Raw genomic sequence first — 22,241 nt, 5'->3', positions numbered from 1 at the left:
AATAAAATATGAAAAATAAATCACTCCACTTGGAAGATATAGACTATAACACGTCTCGTCTATTGTTCTTATTGGGAAGTGTAGACATAAATGCTGGTGATGCCTTACTCCATTATGGGCACACTACACTGCCTAGCTATAAAATCACGAAGCTTTGGCACAGAAGCACCATATCAACCCAATAACTTCCCCTTCATCAAAATTAAATGGATATGAAGAACAGGTGCATATACATTTATATTTATTTAAAAAAAAAACATAGAAAATAAATTTCACAATTATATAGTTTATTTTTTGGCATTGGATTGTGCAGTTCAAATACAGAGGTTATCACGGTCGATGTGCAAGCAGCAAGAAATCTTCTAAATTCAGGCTACCTCTATCTTGATGTCAGGTCAAACTGAATTCGATCAATATATGTTTGTTAATGAAATCATTATATTTTTTTTTAGATAGATTGATTTTATGCATTCAAAGTTTCAATTTTATTTGTGGGTATTTTTTTTTTTTTTAGTTTCAAGAATTGAAAATTTTTACAGGACCGAGGAAGAATTCCGAAATGGTCATGTGGAGAATGCATTCAACGTTCCATACATGTTTAGTACCCCAAACGGTCGTTTTATTACATAATTTATTTTCTTTAATCTTCTTCAGTTCATATTGATAATAATATTTGATTGTGAGTTATATAATTTAAAATTCAGGGAGGGTGAAAAATCCGAGTTTTATGGATCAAGTTTTGTCCACACATGCCAGGGAAAATCATCTTGTTGTGGTAAATAATAAATATCCATTCGATATTTAATAATTAGACGTAAAAATGTTTCAAAAATACTGTTTTATGATCTATGGATATTATGAAATTTAATGTTAAGTAATTAAAATTCCAGGGTTGCCAAAGTGGGGTGAGGTCTGTGTATGCCACCACAGATCTTCTTGATGCTGTAAGGACCTAATTTTACAATCAATTTTCCTTTTTTTTTTAAGTGTATGGTTAATGAATATTTGTTGACTATATTATAAAATGTGTCATCTATTTATATGCATTGAAATTGTTGTAAAAATATATATATGACACTTTTGGCATGAATTGACGCTTTCTATTTGGCAGGGATTCAAGCATGCATATAACATGGGAGGGGGATATATTGCGTGGGTGAAGAGCAATTTTGAGGCTAAGGAGCCAACTTTAAACCCACCCTTTATTCCGGAAGAGAATCCCATCAAGAAGCTAAATATGAACCCTCCTCCAATGGTTCCGAACAGGGCTGCAAACGAGTCGAACGGGAATTCTGCTTTGACCGTGAAGATCTGAGTACTGGAAAAATGGATCCCCAAATGGTGTTCTCCCTTTGTGTGAAAGATGTGTGTTAATTGGTGCATGTTTGCAACATAAATTTAAGAAATAATTTAATAGGGAATCATCCTTCTGTCTTGACTCTTGTCTGAGACATAACGTGTAATATCATTTGGAGGTGAAGATTTGAAGTTTTTGTTTTAAGATTTGATTCTTGTAGTCGTTTTAATTCGAGCAGCTCACTTGACTATTTGGGGGTCGACTAAAAAATCATGCTTAATTGGTGGTGCGAAACCAAATGACAAATATTCTAAAGGTTTTGAATAAGCAAAAGTCCAGAAACCGAAATTTTAAGATGCTATGCAATCATGCAAACAAAAAATTTTACTTCTTAGAGACAAATTTTGATGGGTCGTATTTCAACTCATTTCGCATCAAAAGTTTTTGAAGTTGATTTTGTGGTATTGTAAAGTGTAAGGTCGAAACTTTGGTTATGAATTTGAATGGCAATATAATGCGTAGAAAAGATAGAATTATAATGATTGTATGACAGAAAAATATTAATATCTAACATTTCATATCAATACACTACTTTTAATTCTGAATTTCCTTTTCTACCTTTCATTTCTAATTTATTATCTTATCATTAATTAATCATATTGTATCTTAATTAATATTGTCAATCAAATATCTATTATCTATAATGTATTAACAAACATATATTTAATCATAAATTTTTCACGTGCATCTCATGTATATATATAAATAAGAGGAATATTTTGTTATTTAAATCTAACTTTCATATAAATATACCATTTTGAATTTTCTTTTGTACCTTTTATTTTAATTTATTACGTCATCATTAATTAATCATATTGTGTTTTAATTAATATTGTCAATCAAATAATTATTCTCTATTATGTATTAATAAACATATATTTAATTATACATTGTTCACGTGCCTAGTATATATAAATAAGAGGAATATTTTGCTATTTAAACTAGGTCAATATTTTTTTAGAAAATGGTCTTCCCCAATGTATTACATAGGAAAGTCATTTTTCAAATTGAAAAGGTGAACAAAGATAGCACGTATAATAAAATTGAACAAAGATAGCACGTATTATGAAGCTGAACAAAATGAGCACGTATTGTGCACAAAAAACTAATTCACAATGCTAAAAGAGTGCAGTTTTTTGCGAGAAAACCACGAACTCACAATCGCCTGCACCAAACAAAATCATGTAGTTAATTGGCAATAAAGTCGACATAAAAAGAATAGCACACAATGAAATTTTCATAGTTTAGATATCCAAAATGCCTCGGGTTTTCGAAAGAAACCATTTCACGATCTCATGTTCATAATGTCCGAGAATGAGTCGATTAACTGTCCAGCCAAGCAGCTCGGATCATCATTCAGAGTTCGTATGAAGGTAAGCACGACATCGCGTTCTTTGGCCGTGCAATGCAACCCATACCAAGTGAGGAATTTCAATCTGAATTTCCCCGAGATATGGCCCTCGATTTCGAGTTTACGGACCACCTTCACTACCTCTTGGAGGTCATTAGCCACGAGCGAAGGCCCCTTCTCAACATTGGATTCCTTATCAGCATCATTAATTGACTCGATTTCAGGAGGGGCAACATTCAGGTCAGGCAAAGGGGAGTTGCTGTCGAGCATATGTGCAGCCTGGAGGGACTTGTCTTTGGGCGAAATTTCAACACTGGGATCCTTACCACTTCCACTGCCTTTGCCGACATCCAGACCGGACACAAATTCTTGCTCACGATTAGAAGCTAGTTTATCGATGTTGAAAAAATCCCGACGGATGAATTTAAAGTCTCGAAATGCAGAAGGTTTGGAAGCCGCTAACTTCATCCCTGGAAGCATGTGGTAAGGGTAGTCCTCCCTTTTTTGTTGTTTGGATACATTCTCATCCCTTGTATCTGAAGATGATCTCTTGTGTGCTTCGTTCTTGGACGATTCCTTGCTGGACTTCGGAAATTCAGCCATTTGACACTCTGAGTACAATTCTGGCCTGTAAAGAAACAATTATGCACAGAATGCAGCACAAATAAAAGCTTGAACAAATCAGCTCACATCAACTAAATGCACGTGCTTGCTTATTTCTGCTTCGATAACTACTAATTCCACAAAAACTTGCTGTCTACTTGGGGTTTTTTTACAAGAACTTGGGCTTTTATTTCCAGATTTTCTATATCGGTAATTTTCATCAAACCACCATCCGCATTTCATAAAACATTCGAACTTTAAGAGAACATTAGGCAGCAAACAACAATTTTATCATCACATTTCAAGAATACATCATATACATATAGATGCGCAAGCAACACGCACGAACGCACGTAAAATTATTATTCCCTACAAAACCAAACCATACATTCGGAACATAAGAAATCGAAACCTCTAAGATCTATCAATTTTAAAACATAAAAAATATATCATATACATATAGATGCGCACCGCGCACGCACGCACTCACTCACTTACTCACACGTATAAAATTACTATTCCCGACAAAACCAAACCATCCATCAGAACATAAGAAATCGAATTCAAGTTTTAACCTCTTAGATCTACAAATTTGATAATATAAAGAATATATCATATACCTATAGATGCGCACGGACACAGGCGCATAAAATTATTATTCCCGACAAAACCAAACTATACATTGGAACATAAGGAATTGAATTCAAGTTTAAACTTCTCAAATCTATCAATTTATTAATTTAAAGAACATCTCATATACACATAGATGTGCACACACGCATATAACATTACTATTCCTGACAAAATCCAAACCATACATCGGAACATAAACGATGGTTTGAAATAGCCGGTATAACTTACCCCTAAAAACGATGGTTTGGTTCACGAATGCCTTTCCTTCGTTTCTGAATGAAAGAGTAACATAGATATGTAAACCAGAGAACGAAATAAATAAAAAAAGCTTCAAACGTTATATTATAATGTTGACAAAATCTGTGTAAGATTACACAAATCTAGCCCATTAGACTGGATCCAATTCACTTATGTTCGTGGTTACAAGAAATAATTAACGTGATGTTTATCTTAAATTAAGTTCACACTCACTGGCACAAAGGCAGCCTTTCCCCTTGAAGGTAGCCTTTCATTAATACGAGGAACAAATTCGCGGAAAATTAAGGATTACAAAAAAAATTGACATAAAAGGAAAACATACCATAACCATGCGTGGATTTACTGATTTTACAATACAGCTAATAAAGAAAATTAAAAATTGATTAAAAGCAACATGTTTCTAAGAATAATGTGGGATTACAAAGCCTGTCATACATGCGTCGCTAAATAATATTGTCTCTTGGTCAAAACAGGGCTATCAATAACCCAAAACAAATTGAGAAAACATTATATTTTGTTCACATCCCCTTTATAATTCACAATGTTACAAATGTGAGTACAAATATGCAAAAATTAGAGCACAAGCATTTCTGAACTAACCTAAGGAAAAAAGGACCGTCACGTTTATCCGCACAAACTTGTAGTCTAATGCACTGGATGAACTCCAAAAGTTCAATTCATCAAGTCCAGGTTAGCATTATTTTGTTTATCTTTAAATTTGCCTTCCAACTTTTTGGCACATAAAGCGTGAAGTTGGAGTCCTTTATTCAGAAATAGTAAGTGGCTCAATTTATTGAAGCCATAATGATCAACAATAATGTTTCATTGGCACATGACCAATCAGGAGTTTTTACTAGTGATGCATGTGTGTTTAATATAATGTAGAAAGCAGTCGATCTGGCTATTACCATCAACTTCACATACCTCCAAGGAATCTCACTTCAAGTAGCATGAAAAGAAAAGCTGCTTTGCAATGGACAAAGAATCACATCTGTGTGAACAGTGAGAGCAGAAATCAAGACATAAACAAGAGAAAATTGAAAATATGAAACAATAGAAAGACAGAAACATACAAGATGCACATTACATTCTCGTCTCCGATTGATATAATACAGACCAAAATACCACCCAAAGAAGCCATGGAACACCACAGATATCACATTTCGTTCATATAAAATTTGTAGTTCATGCTCAGATGATATTCGCAGACAAAAATAACACGGTACGAGACATGTCTAGTTCAACGTTTCGCACAAATGTGCATTGCCGTTGCATTCAATGAAGAATAGATGATCACGTGTAATTGTGCATGAAAAGGAAATGAAACCCATTTTCAAAAATAAACTGCCAAAATATCGGTTGTTGAAATATATACAGAAATCAATCACAAGTTACCGAGTTAGAAATGATGTGGACTCCAATGAGACCTGTGATGAAAAATCAACCACTGGATATCATGAGAACCGCATAGCTGATTTTTTTACCCTGCTACACTTCTCCATTTTAACTAGCAAAAGGAACCACAAATTAGTATATCAATAGCAAATCAGGTAAAATAAGACACTAAGATGTGCGATAGAATATTTCATTTACTCCATTTTATCTGTATCCAATTATAGCAAAATTTCAAGGTATTAGAAATTTAAAACAGAACTGAACTCTGATTAGATTGATACCTCGATTCTGCTTACTCTGTTTATCTGCATCCCATTATAGCAAATTTTAAGGTATGAAGATGAAAAATTGAAAACAAAACAAAACTCTGACTAGATAGATACTTCTTAATTTCACCTACAGTGCAAAATTTTGATGACATAATCCCATCAGTCAACAGAAACACAAAATGAAATTATTCCAGCATGTATCATGAAGTTGAACGATGATAGCACGAATTGAGCACAAAAACAAATTCACCGTGCTAAAAGAGTGCAGTTTTTTGCCGGAGAAAAGCACGAACTCACAATCGCTTGCACCCACACAAAATCACGTAGTAAACTAAGAATAAAGTCGACATGAGAATAGCACGATGAAATTTTCACAGTTTAAATATCCAAAATGCTCCAGGTTTTCGAAAGAAACCATTTCACGACGTCATGTTTATAATATCCGAGAACGAGCCCATTAATTGTCCAGCCAAGCAGCTCGGATCATCATTCAGAGTTCGTATGAAGGTAAGCACGACATCGCGTTCTTTGGCCGTGCAATGCAACCCATACCAAGTGAGGAATTTCAATCTGAATTTCCCCGAGATATGGCCCTCGATTTCGAGTTTACGGACCACCTTCACTACCTCTTGGAGGTCATTAGCCACGAGCGAAGGCCCCTTCTCAACATTGGATTCCTTATCAGCATCATTAATTGACTCGATTTCAGGAGGGGCAACATTCAGGTCAGGCAAAGGGGAGTTGCTGTCGAGCATATGTGCAGCCTGGAGGGACTTCTCTTTGGGTGAAATTTCAACACTGGGATCCTTACAACTTCCACTGCCTTTGTCGGCATCCAGACCAGAGGCACCCGCCACAAATTCTTGCTCTTGATTAAAAGCTACTTTATCGTTGTTGAAAAAATCCTGACGGATGAATTTAAAGTCTCGAAATGCAGAAGGTTTGGAAGCCGTTAACGTCATCCCTGGAAGCATTTGGTAAGGGTATTCCTCCCTTTTTTTGTTGTTTGGATGCATTCTCATCCCTTGTATCTGAAGATGATCTCTTGTGTGCTTCGTTCTTGGACGATTCCTTGCTGGACTTTGGAAATTCAGCCATTTGACACTCTGAGTACACAATTCTGGCCTGTAAAGAAACAATTATGCACAGAATGCAGCACAAATAAAAGCTTGAATAAATCAGCTCACATCAACTAAATGCACGAGCTTGCTTATTTCTGCTTCGATATCTACTAATTCCAAAACAACTTGCTGTCTACTAGAGGGATTTTACAAGAACTTGGGCTTTTATTTCCAGATTATCTATATCAGTAATTTTCATTAAACCACCATCTACACTTCATAAAACCTTCAAACTTTAAGAGAATATTAGGCAGCAAACAATTTTAGCATCACTTTTCAATAATATATCATATATAGATGGATGTGCAAGTAACTCGCACGAATATAAAATTTTTATTCTCGACAAAACCAAATCACACATCGGAACATAAGAAATCGAAACCTCTTAGATCTATCAATTTAATAACATAAAGAATATATCATATACATATAGATTCGCACGCACGCACGTGCATAAAATTACTATTCCCGACAAAACCAAATCATACATCGAAATAAAAGAAATCAAATTCAAGTTTAACTTCTTAGATCTATAAATTTGATAATATAAAGAATATATCATATACATACAGATGCACACGCACGCAAGCACATAAAATTACTATTCCCGATAAAACCAAACCACACATCGGAAAAGAAATCGAATTCAAGTATTAACCTCTTAGATTTGTCAATTTAACAATTTAAAGAATATCTCATACACACACATACGCACGCACATAAAATTACTATTCCCGATAAAACCAAACCATACATTGGAACATAAACGATGGTTTGAAATAGCCGGTATAACTTACCCCTAAAATCGATGGTTTGGTTCACGAATGCCCTTCCTTCGTTTCTGAATGAAAGAGTAACAGAGATATGTAAACCAGAAAACGAAATAAATAAAAAAAGCTTTTCAAACGTTATATTATAATGTTGACAAAATCTGTGTAAGATTACACAAATCTAGCCCATTAGACTGGATCCAATTCACATATGTTCGTGGTTACAAGAAATAATTAACGTGATGTTTATCTTAAATTGAGTTCACACTCACTGGCACAAAGGCAGTCTTTCCCCTTAAAGGTAGCCTTTCACTAACACAAGGAACAAATTCGCGGAAAATTAAGGATTACAAAAAAAATCGACATAAAAGGAAAACATACCATAACCGTGCGTGGATTTACTGATTTTACAATACAGCAAATAAAGAAAATTATATATTGATTACAAGCAACATGTCTCTAAGAATAATGTAGAATTACAAAGCCTGACATACAAGCGTCGGTAAATAATATTGTCTCTTGGTCAAAACAGGGGTATCAATAACTCAAAACAAATTGAGGAAACCACATCCCCTTTATAATTCACCATGTAAAAAATGTGAGTATACCTATGCAAAAATTAGAGCACAAACATTTCTGAACTAACCTAAGGAAAAAAGTACCTTCAATTTTATCCGCACAAACTTGTAGTCAAATGCACTGGATGAACTCCAAAAGTTCAATTCATCAAGTCTAGGTTAGCATTATTTTGTTTATCTTTAAATTTGCCCTTAAATTTTTTGGCACATAAAGCGTTAAGTTGGAGTCCTTCATTCAGAAATATGCATAACAACTGACATGATATAGCATGGCAATCGTAAGTGGCTCAATTTATTGAATCCATCATGATCAACAATAATGTTTCATTGGCACATGACCAATCAGGAGTTCTTGCTCATACCTCCATGGAATCTCACTTCAAGTAGCATGAAAGAAAAGCTGCATTGCAATGGACAAACAATCACATCTGTGTGAACAGTGAGAGCAGAAATCAAGACATAAACAAGAGAAAATTGAAAATACGAAACAATAGAAAGACAGAAACGTACAAGATGCAAATTACATTCCCGTCTCCGATTGATCTAATACAGACTAAAATAACACACAAAGAAGCCATGGAACACCACAGATATCACATTTCGTTCATATAAAATTTGTAGTTCATGCTCAGATGATATTTGCAGACCAAAATAACATGGTACGAGACATGTCTAGTTCAACGTTTCGCACAGATGTGCATTGCCGTTGCATTCAATGAAGAATAGATGATCACGTGTAATTGTGCATGAAAAGGAAATGAAAACACATTTTCAAAAATCAACTGCCAAAATATCAGTTGTTGAAATATATACAGAAATTAACTCACAAGTTACCGAGTTAGAAATGATGTGGACTCCAATGAGACCTGTGATGAAAAATCAACCACTGGATATCATGAGAACCACATAGCTGATTTTTTTTACCCTGCTTCACTTCTCCATTTTAATGAGCAAAGGGAACCACAAATTAGTATATCAATAACAAATCAGGAAAAATAAGACACTAAGATGTGCGATAGAATATTTCATTTACTCCATTTTATCTGTATCCAATCATAGCAAATTTTAAAGGTATTAGAAATTTAAAACAGTACTGAACTCTGATTAGATCGATACCTCGATTCTGTTTAATCTGTTTATCTGCATCCCATTATAGCAAATTTTAAGGTATGATGATGAAAAATTGAAAACAAAACTAAACTCTGACTAGATAGATACTTCTTAATTTCACCTACAGTGCAAAATTTTGATGAGATAATCCAGAAACACAAAAGGAAATTATTCCAGCATGTATCATGAAGTTGAACGATGATAGCACGAATTGAGCACAAAAACAAATTCACCGTGCTAAAAGAGTGCAGTTTTTTGCCGGAGATAAGCACGAACTCACAATCGCTTGCACCCACACAAAATCACGTAGTAAACTAAGAATAAAGTCGACATGAGAATAGCACGATGAAATTTTCACAGTTTAAATATCCAAAATGCCCCAGGTTTTCGAATGAAACCATTTCACGACCTCATGTTTATAATATCCGAGAACGAGTCCATTAATTGTCCAGCCAAGCAGCTCGGATCATCATTCAGAGTTCGCATGAAGGTATGCACGACATCGCGTTCTTTGGCCGTGCAATGCAAGCCATACCAAGTGAGGAATTTCAATCTGAAATTCCCCGAGATGTGGCCCTCGATTTCCAGTTTACGGACCACCTTCACTACCTCTTGGAGGTCATTAGCCACGAATGAAGGCCCCTTCTCAACATTGGATTCCTTATCAGCATCATTAATTGACTCGACTTCAGGAGGGGTAACATTCAGGTCAGGCAAAGGGGAGTTGAGGTCGAGCATATGTGCAGCTTGGAGGGACTTCTCTTCGGGTGAAATTTCAACACTGGGATCCTTACAACTTCCACTGCCTTTGTTGTCATCCAGACCAGATGCACCCGCCACGAATTCTTGCTCTTGATTAGATGCTACTTCACGGTTGTTGAAAAAATCCTGACGGATGAATTTAAAGTCTCGAAATGCAGAAGGTTTGGAAGCCGCTAACTTCAACCCTGGAAGCATTTGGTAAGGGTATTCCTCCCTTTTTTGTTGTTTGGATGCATTCTCATCCCTTGTATCTGAAGATGATCTCTTGTGTGCTTCGTTCTTGGACGATTCCTTGCTGGACTTTGGAAATTCAGCCATTTGACACTCTGAGTACACAATTCTGGCCTGTAAAGAAACAATTATGCACAGAAAAGCTTGAATAAATCAGCTCACATCAACTAAATGCACGAGCTTGCTTATTTCTGCTTCGATAACTACTAATTCCAAAAAAACTTGCTGTCAACTTGGGGGGTTTTACAAGAACTTGGGCTTTTATTTCCAGATTATCTATATCAGTAATTTTCATAAACCACCATCTACACTTCATAAACATTCGAATATAAAAATTTTAGCATCACTTTTCAATAATATATCATATATATATATATATATAAATTTTCAGCTGCCCAACCAATGATGTCCAACTCGTCCCCGACAACTAAAACCCGGTAGCGGGTTTTAGTGATACGAATTTTTTTTAAAAAAAACAACTAAAACCCGGTAGTGGGTTTTAATGGTCGGGGACGAGTTGGGCAGGAATGGTTGGGCAGCTGAAAATTACTATATATATATATATATATATATATATATATATATATATATATATATATATAATTTTGATCACCTGCACCCCAGTGTGCAGGATTTTTCGTGTGCGATCACTAAAACCCGATACCGTGTTTTAGTGTAAAAAAAAACACTAAAACCCCGTGGTCGCACACGAAAAATCCTGCACCCAGGTGATCATTACTGTATATATATATATATATAGATGCGCAAGCAACTCGCACGAACGCAAGAATATAAAATTCTAATTCCCGACGAAACCAAATCATACATCGGAATTCGGAACATAAGAAATCGAAACCTCTTAGATCTATCAATTTAATAACAAAAAGAATATATCATATACATATAGATTCGCACGCACGCACGCACGCGCATAAAATTACTATTCCCGACAAAACCAAATCATACATCGGAATAAAAGAAATCGAATTCAAGTTTTAACTTCTTAGATCTATAAATTTGATAATATAAAGATATATCATATACATACAGATGCACACGCACGCAAGCACATAAAATTACTATTCCCGACAAAACCAAACCACACATTGGAAAAGAAATGAATTCAAGTATTAACCTCGTAGATCTATCAATTTAACAATTTAAAGAATATCTCATATACACACAGATACGCACGCACACACATAACCTGACAAAACCAAACCATACATCGGAACATAAGAAATTGAATTAAAGTTTTTGCCACTTACCTGGTACGAACAAATAATAATTTTTTATCGACAAGAAATAGCATGTATATCTTACCCCTAAAAATAATGGCTTGGTTCACGAATGCCCTTCCTTTGTTTTTGAATGAAAAAGTAACAGATATATGTAAACCAAAGAACGAAATAAATAAAAAATGCTTTTCAAAAGTTATAATATAATGTTGACAAAATCTGGGTAAGATTACACAAATCTAACCTATTAGACTGGATCCAATTCACATATGTTGTGGTTACAAAAAAAATAATTAATGTGATGTTTATCTTAAATTGATTTCACATTCACTGGCACAAAGGCGGCCTTTCCCCTAAAAGGTAGCATTTCACTAACACAAGAAGGAACAAATTCGCGGACAATTAAGGATTACAAAAAAAATCGACATAAAAGGAAAAAATACAATAACCATGCGTGGATTTACCGATTTTACGATACCACTAGTAAAGAAAATTAAATCTTGATTACAAGCAACGTCTCTAAGAATAATGTCGGATTACAAAGCCTGCCATGCCTGCCTAGGCAAATAACATTGTCTCTAGGTCAAAACAGGGCTATCAATAACCCAATACAAATTAAGATACAACTTATGCAAAAATTAGAGCACAAATATTTCTGAACTAACATAAGGAGAAAAAGACCATCACTTTTCTTCGAATAAATTAGTTGTCTCATGCACTAGATGAACTCCAAAAGTTAGTATTATTTTGTTTATCTTTAAATTTGCCTTTCAATTTTTTGGACACATCAATCCGAAAGCATGATAATTGACATGATATAGCTAATAGATGGCAATCATAAGTGGCCGGTGTCCCAATTTATTGAAGCCATCATGACCAACAATAATGTTTCATTGGCACATGACCAATCAGGAGTTCTTGCTATTGGTGCATTTGTGTTTACTATAATGTAGAAAACAATAGATCCGGCTATTATCATGAACTTCACATACCTCCACGGAATCTCAATTGAAGTAGCATGAAAAGAAATTGCTTTGCAATGGACAAGCAGGCACGTCTGTGTGAACAGTGAGAGCTGAAATCAAGAAATAAACAAGAGAAAACTGAAAATACAAAAACAATAGAAAGAGAGAAACGTACAAGTTGCGCATTACATTCCCGTCTCCGATTGATCTAATACAGACTAAAATAACACCAAAAGAAGCCATGGAACACCATATATATCACATTTAGGTCATATAAAGTTTTTAGTTCATGCTGGGATGATATTTGCAGACCAAAATAACATGGTCGAGACATGTCTAGTTCAACGTTTTGCACAGATGTGCATTGCTGTTGCATTCAATGAAGAATATACGATCATGTGTCATTGTGCATGAAAAGGAAATGAAAACCCATTTTCAAAAATAAACTGCCAAAATATCAGTTGTTGAAATATAAACGGAAATTAACTCACAAGTTACCGAGTTCGAAATGATGTGGACTCCAATGAGACCTGTGACGAAAATCAACCATTGGATATCATGAGAACCACATAGCTGATTTTTTACCCTGCTTCACTTCTCCGTTTTAATGAGCAAAGGGAACCACAAATTAGTATATCAATAGCAAATCAGGTAAAATAAGACACTAAGATGTGCGATAGAATTCCATTTACTCCATTTTATCGGTATCCAATTATAGCAAATTTTCAAGGTATTAAAAATTGAAGACATAAATAAACTCTGACTAGATTGATACCTCTATTCTGTTTACTCCTTTTATCTGCATCCCATTATAACAAATTATAAGGTATGATTATGAAAAATTGAAAACAGAACTAAACTCTGACTAGATAGATACTCTTCATTTAGCCTACAGTGGCAAAATTTTGATGAGATAATCCCATCAGTCAACAGAAACACAAACCTAGGAAATTATTCCAGCACGTATCATGAAGTTGAACCATGATAGCACGTACTGTGCACAAAAACAAATTCACGATGCTAGAAGAGTGCAGTTTTTGCCGGATAAAACCACGAGCTCACAATCGCTTGCACCCACAGAAAATCATGTAGTTAACTAAGAATAAAGTCTACACAAAGATAATAGCACGATGAAATTTTCACAGTTTAAATATCCAAAATGCCCCAGATCTTCGAAAGAAACCATTTCACGACCTCATGTTTATAATGTCTGAGAACAAGTCAATTAATTGTCCAGCCAAGCAGCTGGGATCATCATTTAGAGTTCGTATGAAGGTATGCACGACATCGCGTTCTTTGGCCGTGCAATGCAAGCCATACCAAGTGAGGAATTTCAATCTGAAATTCCCCGAGATATGGCCCTCGATTTCCAGTTTACGGACCACCTTCACTATCTCTTGGAGGTCATTGGCCACGAATGAAGGCCCCTTCTGAACATTGGATTCCTTATCAGCATCATTAATTGACTCGACTTCAGGAGGGGTAACATTCAGGTCAGGCAAAGGGGAGTTGAGGTCGAGCATATGTGCAGCTTGGAGGGACTTCTCTTTGGGTGAAATTTCAACACTGGGATCCTTGCAACTTCCACTGCCTTTGTCGGCATCCAGACCAGAGGCACCCGCCACGAATTCTTGCTCTTGATTAGAAGCTACTTCATGGTTGTTGAAAGAATCCTGACGGATGAATTTAAAGTCTCGAAATGCAGAAGGTTTGGAAGACGCCAACTTCATCCCTGGAAGCATTTGGTAAGGGTAGTCCTCCCTTTTTTGTTGTTTAGATACATTCTCATTCCTCGTATCTGAAGATGATCTCTTGTGCGCTTCATTCTTGGACGATTCCTTGCTGGACTTCGGAAATTCAGCCATTTGATCTGAATACAATTCTGGCCTGTAAGGAAACAATTATGCACATAATGCAGCACAAAGAAAAGCTTGAATAAATCAGCTCACATCAACTAAATGAACGTGATTGCTTCGATAACTACTAATTCCACAAAAAACTTGCTGTCTACTTGGGGGTTTTTACAAGAACTTGGCCTTTTATTTCCCGATTTTCTATGACAGCAATTTTCATCAAACCAGCGTCAACATTTCATAAAACCTTTGAACTTTAAGAGAATATTAGGCAGCGAACAACAATTTCATCATCACTTTTCAGTTCCTAACACAAGCACACAAATTGCAGAAAAACATCCGCTAGTTAGTATATTATTCAGAATGTCAATAGATGTCACCTGGCCTATACTATATCAGCATGATAGCATACTATTATTGGTCAAGATTCACAAATCTATTTTCACATGTTTCTTATGGTGGGCTATAGATCACCTCAATTTAATAATATAAAGAATATAACATATACATTAGATGCGCAAGCAATACGCACTCACGCACAAACATAAAATTACTATTCTTGACAAACCATACCATACATCGGAACATAAGAAATAGAAACCCCTAAGATCTGTCAATTTATTAACATAAAGAATATATCATATACATCTAGATGCAAACGCACGCACGCACATGTATAAAATTACAATTCCCGACAAAAACCAAACCATACATCGGAACATAAGAAATCGCATTCAAGTTTTAACCTCTCAGATCTATCAATTTGATAATGTAAAGAGTATATCATATACATATAGATGCGCGCGCGCACACATAAAATTACTATTCCTGACAAAACCAAACCATACATCGAAACATAAGAAATCGAATTCAAGTTTTAACCTCTTACTTCTATCAATTTAATAATTTAAAGAATAACTCATAAAAATATAGATGCGCACGCACGCACGCGCATAAAATTACTATTACCGACAAAACTAAACCATACACCGGAATATAAGAAATCGAATTCAAGTTTTAGCCACTTACCTGGTACGAACAAATAATAATTTTTTTTCGACGAGAAATAGCCGGTATATCTTATCCCTAAAAACGATGGTTTTGTTCACGAATGCCCTTCCTTCGTTTTTGAATGACAAAGTAACAGAGATATGTAAACCAGAGAACGAAATAAATAAAAAAATGCTTTTCAAACTTTATAATATTATGTTGACAAAATCTGGGTAAGATTACACAAATCTAACCTATTAGACTGGATCCAATTCACATATGTTGTGGTTACAAAAAATAATTAATGTGATGTTTATCTTAAATAGATTTCACACTCACTGGCACAAAGGCGGCCTTTTCCCTAAAAGGTAGCCTTTTACTAACACAAGAAGGAACAAATTCGCGGACATTTAAGGATTGCAAAAAAAAATCGACATAAAAGAAAAAAAATACAATAACCATGCGTGGATTTACTGATTTTTACAATACCACTAATGAAGAAAATTTAATATTGATTACAAGCAACGTCTCTAAGAATAATGTAGGATTACAAAGCCTGCCATGCTTGCATCGATAAATAACATTGTCTCTAGGTCAAAACAGGGCTATCAATAACCCAATACAAATTGAGCAAACCATATATTTTTTTGATTAAAATTCCCTTTATATTCAATTCACAATGTTACAGATGTGAGTACAATTTATGCAAAAATTAGAGCACAAATATTTCTGAACTAGCATAAGGAAAAGAAGGACTATCACTTTTCTTCACACAAACTAGTTGTCTCATGCACTGGATGATCTCTAAAAGTTCAATTCATCAAGTCTAGGCTAGTAGTATTTTGTTAATCATTAAATTGGCCTTTCAATTTTTTGGGCACATTAATCCGAAAGCGTGAAGTTGGAGTCCTTTATTCGGAAATATGCATGATAATTGACATGTTATAGCATGGCAATCATAAGTGGCTCAATTTATTGAAGCCATCATGATCAGCAATAATGTCTTTCATTGGCACATGACCAATCAGGAGTTCTTGCTAGTGGTGGATGTGTGTTTACTATTATGAAGAAAGCAATAGATCTGGCTATTATCATGAACTTCACATACCTCTATGGAATCTCAATTGAAGTAGCATGAAAAGAAACTGCTTTGCAGTGGACAAACAGTCACGTCTGTGCGAACAGTGAGAGCTGAAATCAAGACATAAACAAGAGAAAATAGAAAATACAAACACAATAGAAAGACAGAATCGTACAAGATGTGAAATACATTCCCGTCTCCGATTGATCTAATACGGACTTAAGAACACCAAAAGAAGCCATGGAACACCATAGATATCCCATTTTGGTCATATAAAGTTTGTAGTTCATGCTCGGATGATATTTGCAGACCAGAATAACATGGTACGAGACATGTCTAGTTCAACATTTCGCACAGATTTGCATTGTCGTTGCATTCAATGAAGAATAGATGATCACGTGTCATTGTGCATGAAAAGGAAATGGAAACCCATTTTCAAAAATAAACTGCCAAATATCAGTGGTTGAAATATATACGGAAATTAACTCACAAGTTACCGAGTTCGAAATGACGTGGACTCCAATGAGACCTGTGACAAAAACCAACCACTGGATATCATGAGAACCACATAGCTGACTTTTTTGCGCTGCTTCACTTCTTCATTTTAATGAGCAAAGGGAACCACAAATTAGTATATCAATAGCAAATAAGGTAAAATAAGACACTAAGATGTGCGATAAAATATTCCATTTACTACATTTTATCTGTATCCAATTATAGCAAATTTTCAAGGTATTAAAAATTGAAAACAGAACCAAACTCTGACTAGATCAATACCTCTACTCTGTTTACTCCATTTTATCTGTATCCCATTATAGCAAATTTTAAGGTATGAAAAATTGAAAGAAGAACTAAACTCATATCTTCTTAATTTCACCTAAAGTGGCAAAATTTTGATGAGATAATCCCATCAGTCAACAGAAACACAAAATCTAGGAAATAATTCCAGTTTAGACTTCAGGCCATCTTATGCCGCACATAAATGATAATATACTTATGCAGCGTACTGCAAGTGGATGGAAACAGATAGCATAAATTGGTAGTATTCATATCTTGATATTTCACAGTTGATGCTCATCTTTTACAGAGAAAAGTATTAGGTACAACCGTAGGTACATGGAAGCAGTGTGCATTCATTGTAAAGATATTTCAGCTTCATAAAAGCCCCTAATTTCATTGATGCTGCATGTAAAAAACGTTAATGTATTTTCAGTTGGCTAAAACCTATTATTGTTTCCATTAAAAAATATTATCTTTTTATTTCCAAAACAACTCCCAAAAACTATTTATTTCCAAAATTGAGCTGCCAAAAAGTTATAACCTACAATTTTTATTGCTCTATCCTACTACAGAGCTCGTTCTACCACATAATGGTCTTCTTGCGAATTGATCACCCATCCACGTTACTACAAGTTCGCATCAAAGGGAAACACATTGCTGCCAAACCAATGGTGATGCACAATTATATCTATCCGCAGGGTAAACATGCTGAAGATTCACATTCCCTAAAAAAATGACTCAATAAACTTAAAACATGAAACGTTTGGAAGTTTCGTACAAAAGTAGAGAAACAAACTATGCTGGTAAGCCTATGACAAATGAAATCACAAAAAAATGTATTTTTAAGTTCATGCGTGAAAGTAAAGAGGAAACCATGCATAGGCTGGAATTCCTATGGTGTCTGTCAATTGAATTATGTCATAAAAAAAATACCAGAAGTCAAAGTTAATGAAAATTTAATATCAGTCATCCATGCCACCCCTAAAAAAAATCCTTAATGCACCAGCTTCATAGAAACACTACAACAATATTATCGTATTCAAGTCCATAAAAGCAAACATGACCAATAATAACAGAGTAACCATTTATATCCAAGTAAAGCATGACCTCAAATAGCACTTTTCAGTCAATCCGAGTAAACTATCTGCAGGCAGCTGAAAATCAACTTTAAAAAATAATTGGTTCCATTCATTTTCTTATATCACAACAATGGTAAGATGGCGACAGCAAGAGTGGTACCACAACAACCAAGAAAGAACAATATTTTCAATTGTATTCCAACTTGTTCAAAGAATTCCCATCTTCAATCAGTTGACAACATGCCAACCAAAATTAATCAAACATCACTCTATAAGGCTATGAGTATAACCCAGGATGTTAATTGCTAAAAAGTTCTAAGAAAATAGCAAAGCCCGAGCCAAAAAGAAAAGTCACAACACATCATCCGCAAGGCGGTTCCGTGCATTCCCTAGCAAAATGTCCAGACTCCCCGCAGTTGAAGCACTTCCCTCCGCTGGCCCCGCTGCCTCGGCCTCCAAGCCTCCCAAAACCACCACCTCCACGATTGCTTACACCACCCATACAGTCCCTCGCCATATGCCCCGGCTCACCACAAGCAAAGCAAGCTCCACTATTTCCACCTCCGCGACGGCTAGCACTTGGACACTCCCTCGCCAGATGCCCATACCCTCCGCAGTTATAACAACTACTATCATTCCCGCCGCCGATTCTGCCAATGCAATCCCTAGCCATATGCCCAAACTCACCGCAATTATAACATTCACCTCCGCCATTTCTCCGATCTCTAGACCCGTATCCTCCTACAGCTCCACCACGAAGATTTCTGTCACTTCCCCTCCGTATAGGGCCACCTCCGGGGGCGGTAACATCAACGGCCTTGGTTTTGTCGCCCTCCAGAATGATCGTGAACTCGACGATTTGTCCCTCGCGAAGAGTACGAAACCCGTCTGATTTCACGGCGGTTTGATGGACGAATAGATCTTCGCCACCCTCGTCGGGTTTAATGAAGCCATACCCTTTCTGATCGTTGAATTTCGTCACCACCCCTTTCGATCTAGCAAATTTCTCCTCTGCCATGATTGGTGAAGATCACAAAGCCCTAAAAACCTCCGGCAAATACCCAAATCCTTTGCTTACGAGTGTGTAGATAGATGTATCATGCACACAACACAGGAATCTGGAATTTCACATGATGATGATCAAAGATGTAATGCTCTTGCCATGTAAGTGGACATATTACTCGAATGGGCCGGATCTGCGGCCTGTGCACTCCAGGCCGGTCAGACCAGAATCTGCACGATGTTACGTAGCCCAAATCAGATTCAGCCGGAGCTCCATTTTGTGATTATTTTGGTTTTTTCAATTATATAGTTTCAATAAATTGAATTATGAATCGATATGGCTAGCGGAGGGGACTCTTAAGTAACAGCCTAGCAAATAATTTATTTCCACTAACAGAAGTAGCTGCTTTATATTTATAATAAACATTAGAATAAAAGAAAGAAACAAATAAATAAAAAGACTAATAACGGGAAAATAGAGTTAAAAATGATGAAAAGAGAGAAAGATAGGAGAAAACGTTGGTTGTGTGCAAGCAATCAAAACGAAAATAATCATCCTAATTAAATTATATTAATCAGTATGAAATAAGAATATAAAAGAAAACTAAATGATGTGTGTGTGTGTGAGCTCTCTTCAATTGATATAATAAAATATTGAACATGAGAGTGTTTGATAAAATGGTTGTCAATGCTTTTAATCCCCAATAAATGTTTGTGAATGATCCTTGAAGTATTGTATTTATGACCTTCCAGAATGATATTAACGTTAGATTCAAGAACATGAATTAAATTAGAATAGTATAATATGAAATATGAATTAAATTGTTTGATTATTCAGTAAAAAAAATCATTTGATTCGTAAATTTAACGTTATGGGAAGAAATAAAAAAGAAAAATAAATTAGAATAGTATTTAAAAAAAGGGTAAAATGGGCATTTAGAGTTGAACGTTAGTTTTTGAAATATATATTTGTATCTTGATATCTGCCTAAGGGAGTGTTTTGTGCAGCTATGTATTCAAACATGACAATCTTACTTTATCATCTTGTTTGATTTGAACTTTGCTCATAGAATAATGGTTGTTTCTTGATTATTTGTGTGTTTATCATGTGCTTGGATGCTGCCTCCTTTAGTGAAATTTTTTCCATTCTCGTTCATATCTTCATCTTTCTAGTTATTCAATTGTGTTTATCATGTGCTTGGATGTTGTCTGCCTCAGGGAAATTATTATGACTGTGACCTTGACCTTAGCGTTTCCTGGAACTTGGCGAAATTGCAGGTTCACAGATAATAAATCGGTAAAATTTAGCCTAATTTGTTTCAATATTTTAGGGTTTCATTTGATTCGGATTTATTTTGATTTTTAATGTTATCATTCGTGATTTATTCTGATTCTTGTCTATTATCATTCGCTTTTCAAGGTCCAAAATTTAAAGTTTAGTCGCAAATCATTTGTCCTTGGAACTAAATTTGTATCGATTTCATCGGTCTCGATTTCAGTGGTATGCTCTTATTCTTTTCTGTTTACCTAGTGCAGATAATTTTGCCTAAGTGGAAAAATTTTTCCCCTGTTTTCTTTTGGCTAATTTGATGTTGGTATGTTTCAGCGACACGGTTACCAACCACGTACCCTTAGGTGCCACGATTCCATGAATCGATACGTAAATTTAGCAAGGTAATTCATTTCCCTCTAGTTTAGCGATGTAAACGTACGGAACGGTTTGAGAGCTATTCGGAGCTCGGCTCGGTAAAAATCTCGCTCGAGCTTGTAAGGTAAGCTTATCGAGTCGAGCTCGAGCTTGATTTTGCGAGTAGTTTGATGCCCCATAATATTGATTGCCAAACAAAAGAAGGCCTGAAACCCTTAGATGCTTCCATAACGTTTGTATTTTAAAATACCTTGCCTTAAGCACTCGAGCCATAAGAGACTCTGGGAATTGTAGAGTAGCCCAAAGCTGAGAAATTCTCTTCCCCAATTGATCAAATCTTTTACCTTCCCAAGCCTTAATCTTTTGCTGGCAATCCAAGAGTTTAGTAGGCACTTTAACCTGGTGACCAAGAGAATTCCTATGCTGCTCAAGGAAGGGGAGAAAGTTTTCTTCAATAATCCATTTATGCTCAAAATAAAACCTCTTTGGAAATTTTTTAGCATTGAATCCAGATTTTGTGCAGAATTGAATGAGAATTGACCGATGACCAGATCCATAATAATCGAGATGCTGGAATTTTGCAGTAGGATGAGACATATGTCAATCTCCATTACAAAAGAATATATCCAGACGTTCAAATATAAGGCTAGTTTCTATTTGTTTATTGAGCCAAGTGAATTTGTCCCCCCAAAACTTAAGATCTATTAGACCACAATCTTCAATAACCTCTCAAAAAGCGAACATTTGATTAGGACTCCGATAACATCCCCCTCTTTTCTCATGATCAAACATTATTTCATTAAAGTCACCTCCTAATAACCACGGGATACCTGCCATTTCTGGTTATAATGTGCTCAGCCGTCGCAATAATCCCATGAAGAACTACGTCTGCCCGTCTCTGGGTTACCATAAAAACTAATAAACCGCAAACATTTCTGATTAAAAACAACAATACAATCAATATGACCCATCGAATAAGATTGAATATGCACATCAATCGTCCTTGAGAATCAACAATAAATTGACCACTGAAATTCAAGCAGCTTTTCCAAAATTTGCATTGCGATGATTTTAGTTTAGTTTCACAAAGAAATAATATATTTGGGCGTCTTTCGGTTACTAACCGCACCCTCGTGCATTCAAACAAGGCAACTCATGATGATCAGC

At 35.5% G+C, this 22,241-nt stretch overlaps 2 protein-coding genes across 7 annotated transcripts; one reads left to right on the top strand and one right to left on the bottom strand.

The window, feature by feature from the left end:
* The first annotated feature begins 88 nt into the window (after positions 1 to 88).
* Positions 89 to 1,438, top strand: LOC140892864 (thiosulfate sulfurtransferase 18-like). The gene is made up of 6 exons (XM_073301890.1): positions 89 to 223; positions 314 to 394; positions 540 to 613; positions 705 to 775; positions 891 to 944; positions 1,112 to 1,438. The coding sequence occupies exons 1-6, from the start codon at positions 207 to 209 to the stop codon at positions 1,313 to 1,315; spliced, it is 501 nt and encodes a 166-aa protein (XP_073157991.1). The 5' UTR covers positions 89 to 206; the 3' UTR covers positions 1,316 to 1,438.
* A 1,056-nt stretch (positions 1,439 to 2,494) lies between these two features.
* LOC140886381 (cold shock domain-containing protein 3-like) lies at positions 2,495 to 19,573 on the bottom strand. Of its 6 annotated transcripts, XM_073292934.1 has the most exons (7): positions 16,593 to 19,573; positions 12,669 to 14,528; positions 7,785 to 10,552; positions 5,598 to 6,991; positions 5,127 to 5,193; positions 4,173 to 4,216; positions 2,495 to 3,336 (listed from the first exon to the last, which is right to left on the bottom strand). In XM_073292934.1, exon 1 carries the CDS (start codon positions 19,440 to 19,442, stop codon positions 18,786 to 18,788), a length of 657 nt encoding a protein of 218 aa, XP_073149035.1. In that variant the 5' UTR covers positions 19,443 to 19,573; the 3' UTR covers positions 2,495 to 3,336; positions 4,173 to 4,216; positions 5,127 to 5,193; positions 5,598 to 6,991; positions 7,785 to 10,552; positions 12,669 to 14,528; positions 16,593 to 18,785. The 6 variants fall into 6 exon arrangements, with proteins under 6 accessions (XP_073149035.1, XP_073149034.1, XP_073149030.1 ...); XM_073292933.1 differs by lacking the exons at positions 12,669 to 14,528; positions 16,593 to 19,573 and having other exon boundaries at positions 7,785 to 10,765; XM_073292929.1 differs by lacking the exons at positions 2,495 to 3,336; positions 4,173 to 4,216; positions 5,127 to 5,193; positions 5,598 to 6,991 and having other exon boundaries at positions 7,576 to 10,552; positions 12,669 to 14,523; positions 16,593 to 18,788.
* Between the last annotated feature and the right edge of the window lie 2,668 nt (positions 19,574 to 22,241).

This window comes from Henckelia pumila, chromosome 3, assembly GCF_033568475.1.
Source record: "Henckelia pumila isolate YLH828 chromosome 3, ASM3356847v2, whole genome shotgun sequence".
NCBI classification, from domain to species: domain Eukaryota; kingdom Viridiplantae; phylum Streptophyta; class Magnoliopsida; order Lamiales; family Gesneriaceae; genus Henckelia; species Henckelia pumila.
The sequence above is the reverse complement of the archived record's forward strand: the minus strand, read 5'-3'. Positions and strand labels throughout refer to the sequence as shown.

Bases quoted from the DNA above. Each gene is read 5' to 3' on its own strand.
- LOC140892864 (XM_073301890.1), top strand. The intron at 614-704 runs GTCGTTTTATTA...TTTAAAATTCAG, and splicing joins CATGTTTAGTACCCCAAACG to GGAGGGTGAAAAATCCGAGT. The intron at 945-1,111 runs GTAAGGACCTAA...TCTATTTGGCAG, and splicing joins CCACAGATCTTCTTGATGCT to GGATTCAAGCATGCATATAA.
- LOC140886381 (XM_073292929.1), bottom strand. From the start codon at position 16,620: ATGCTACTTCAATTGAGATTCCATAGAG. The intron at 14,524-16,592 runs GTATGTGAAGTT...CTTACAGGCCAG, and splicing joins TCAATTGAGATTCCATAGAG to AATTGTATTCAGATCAAATG.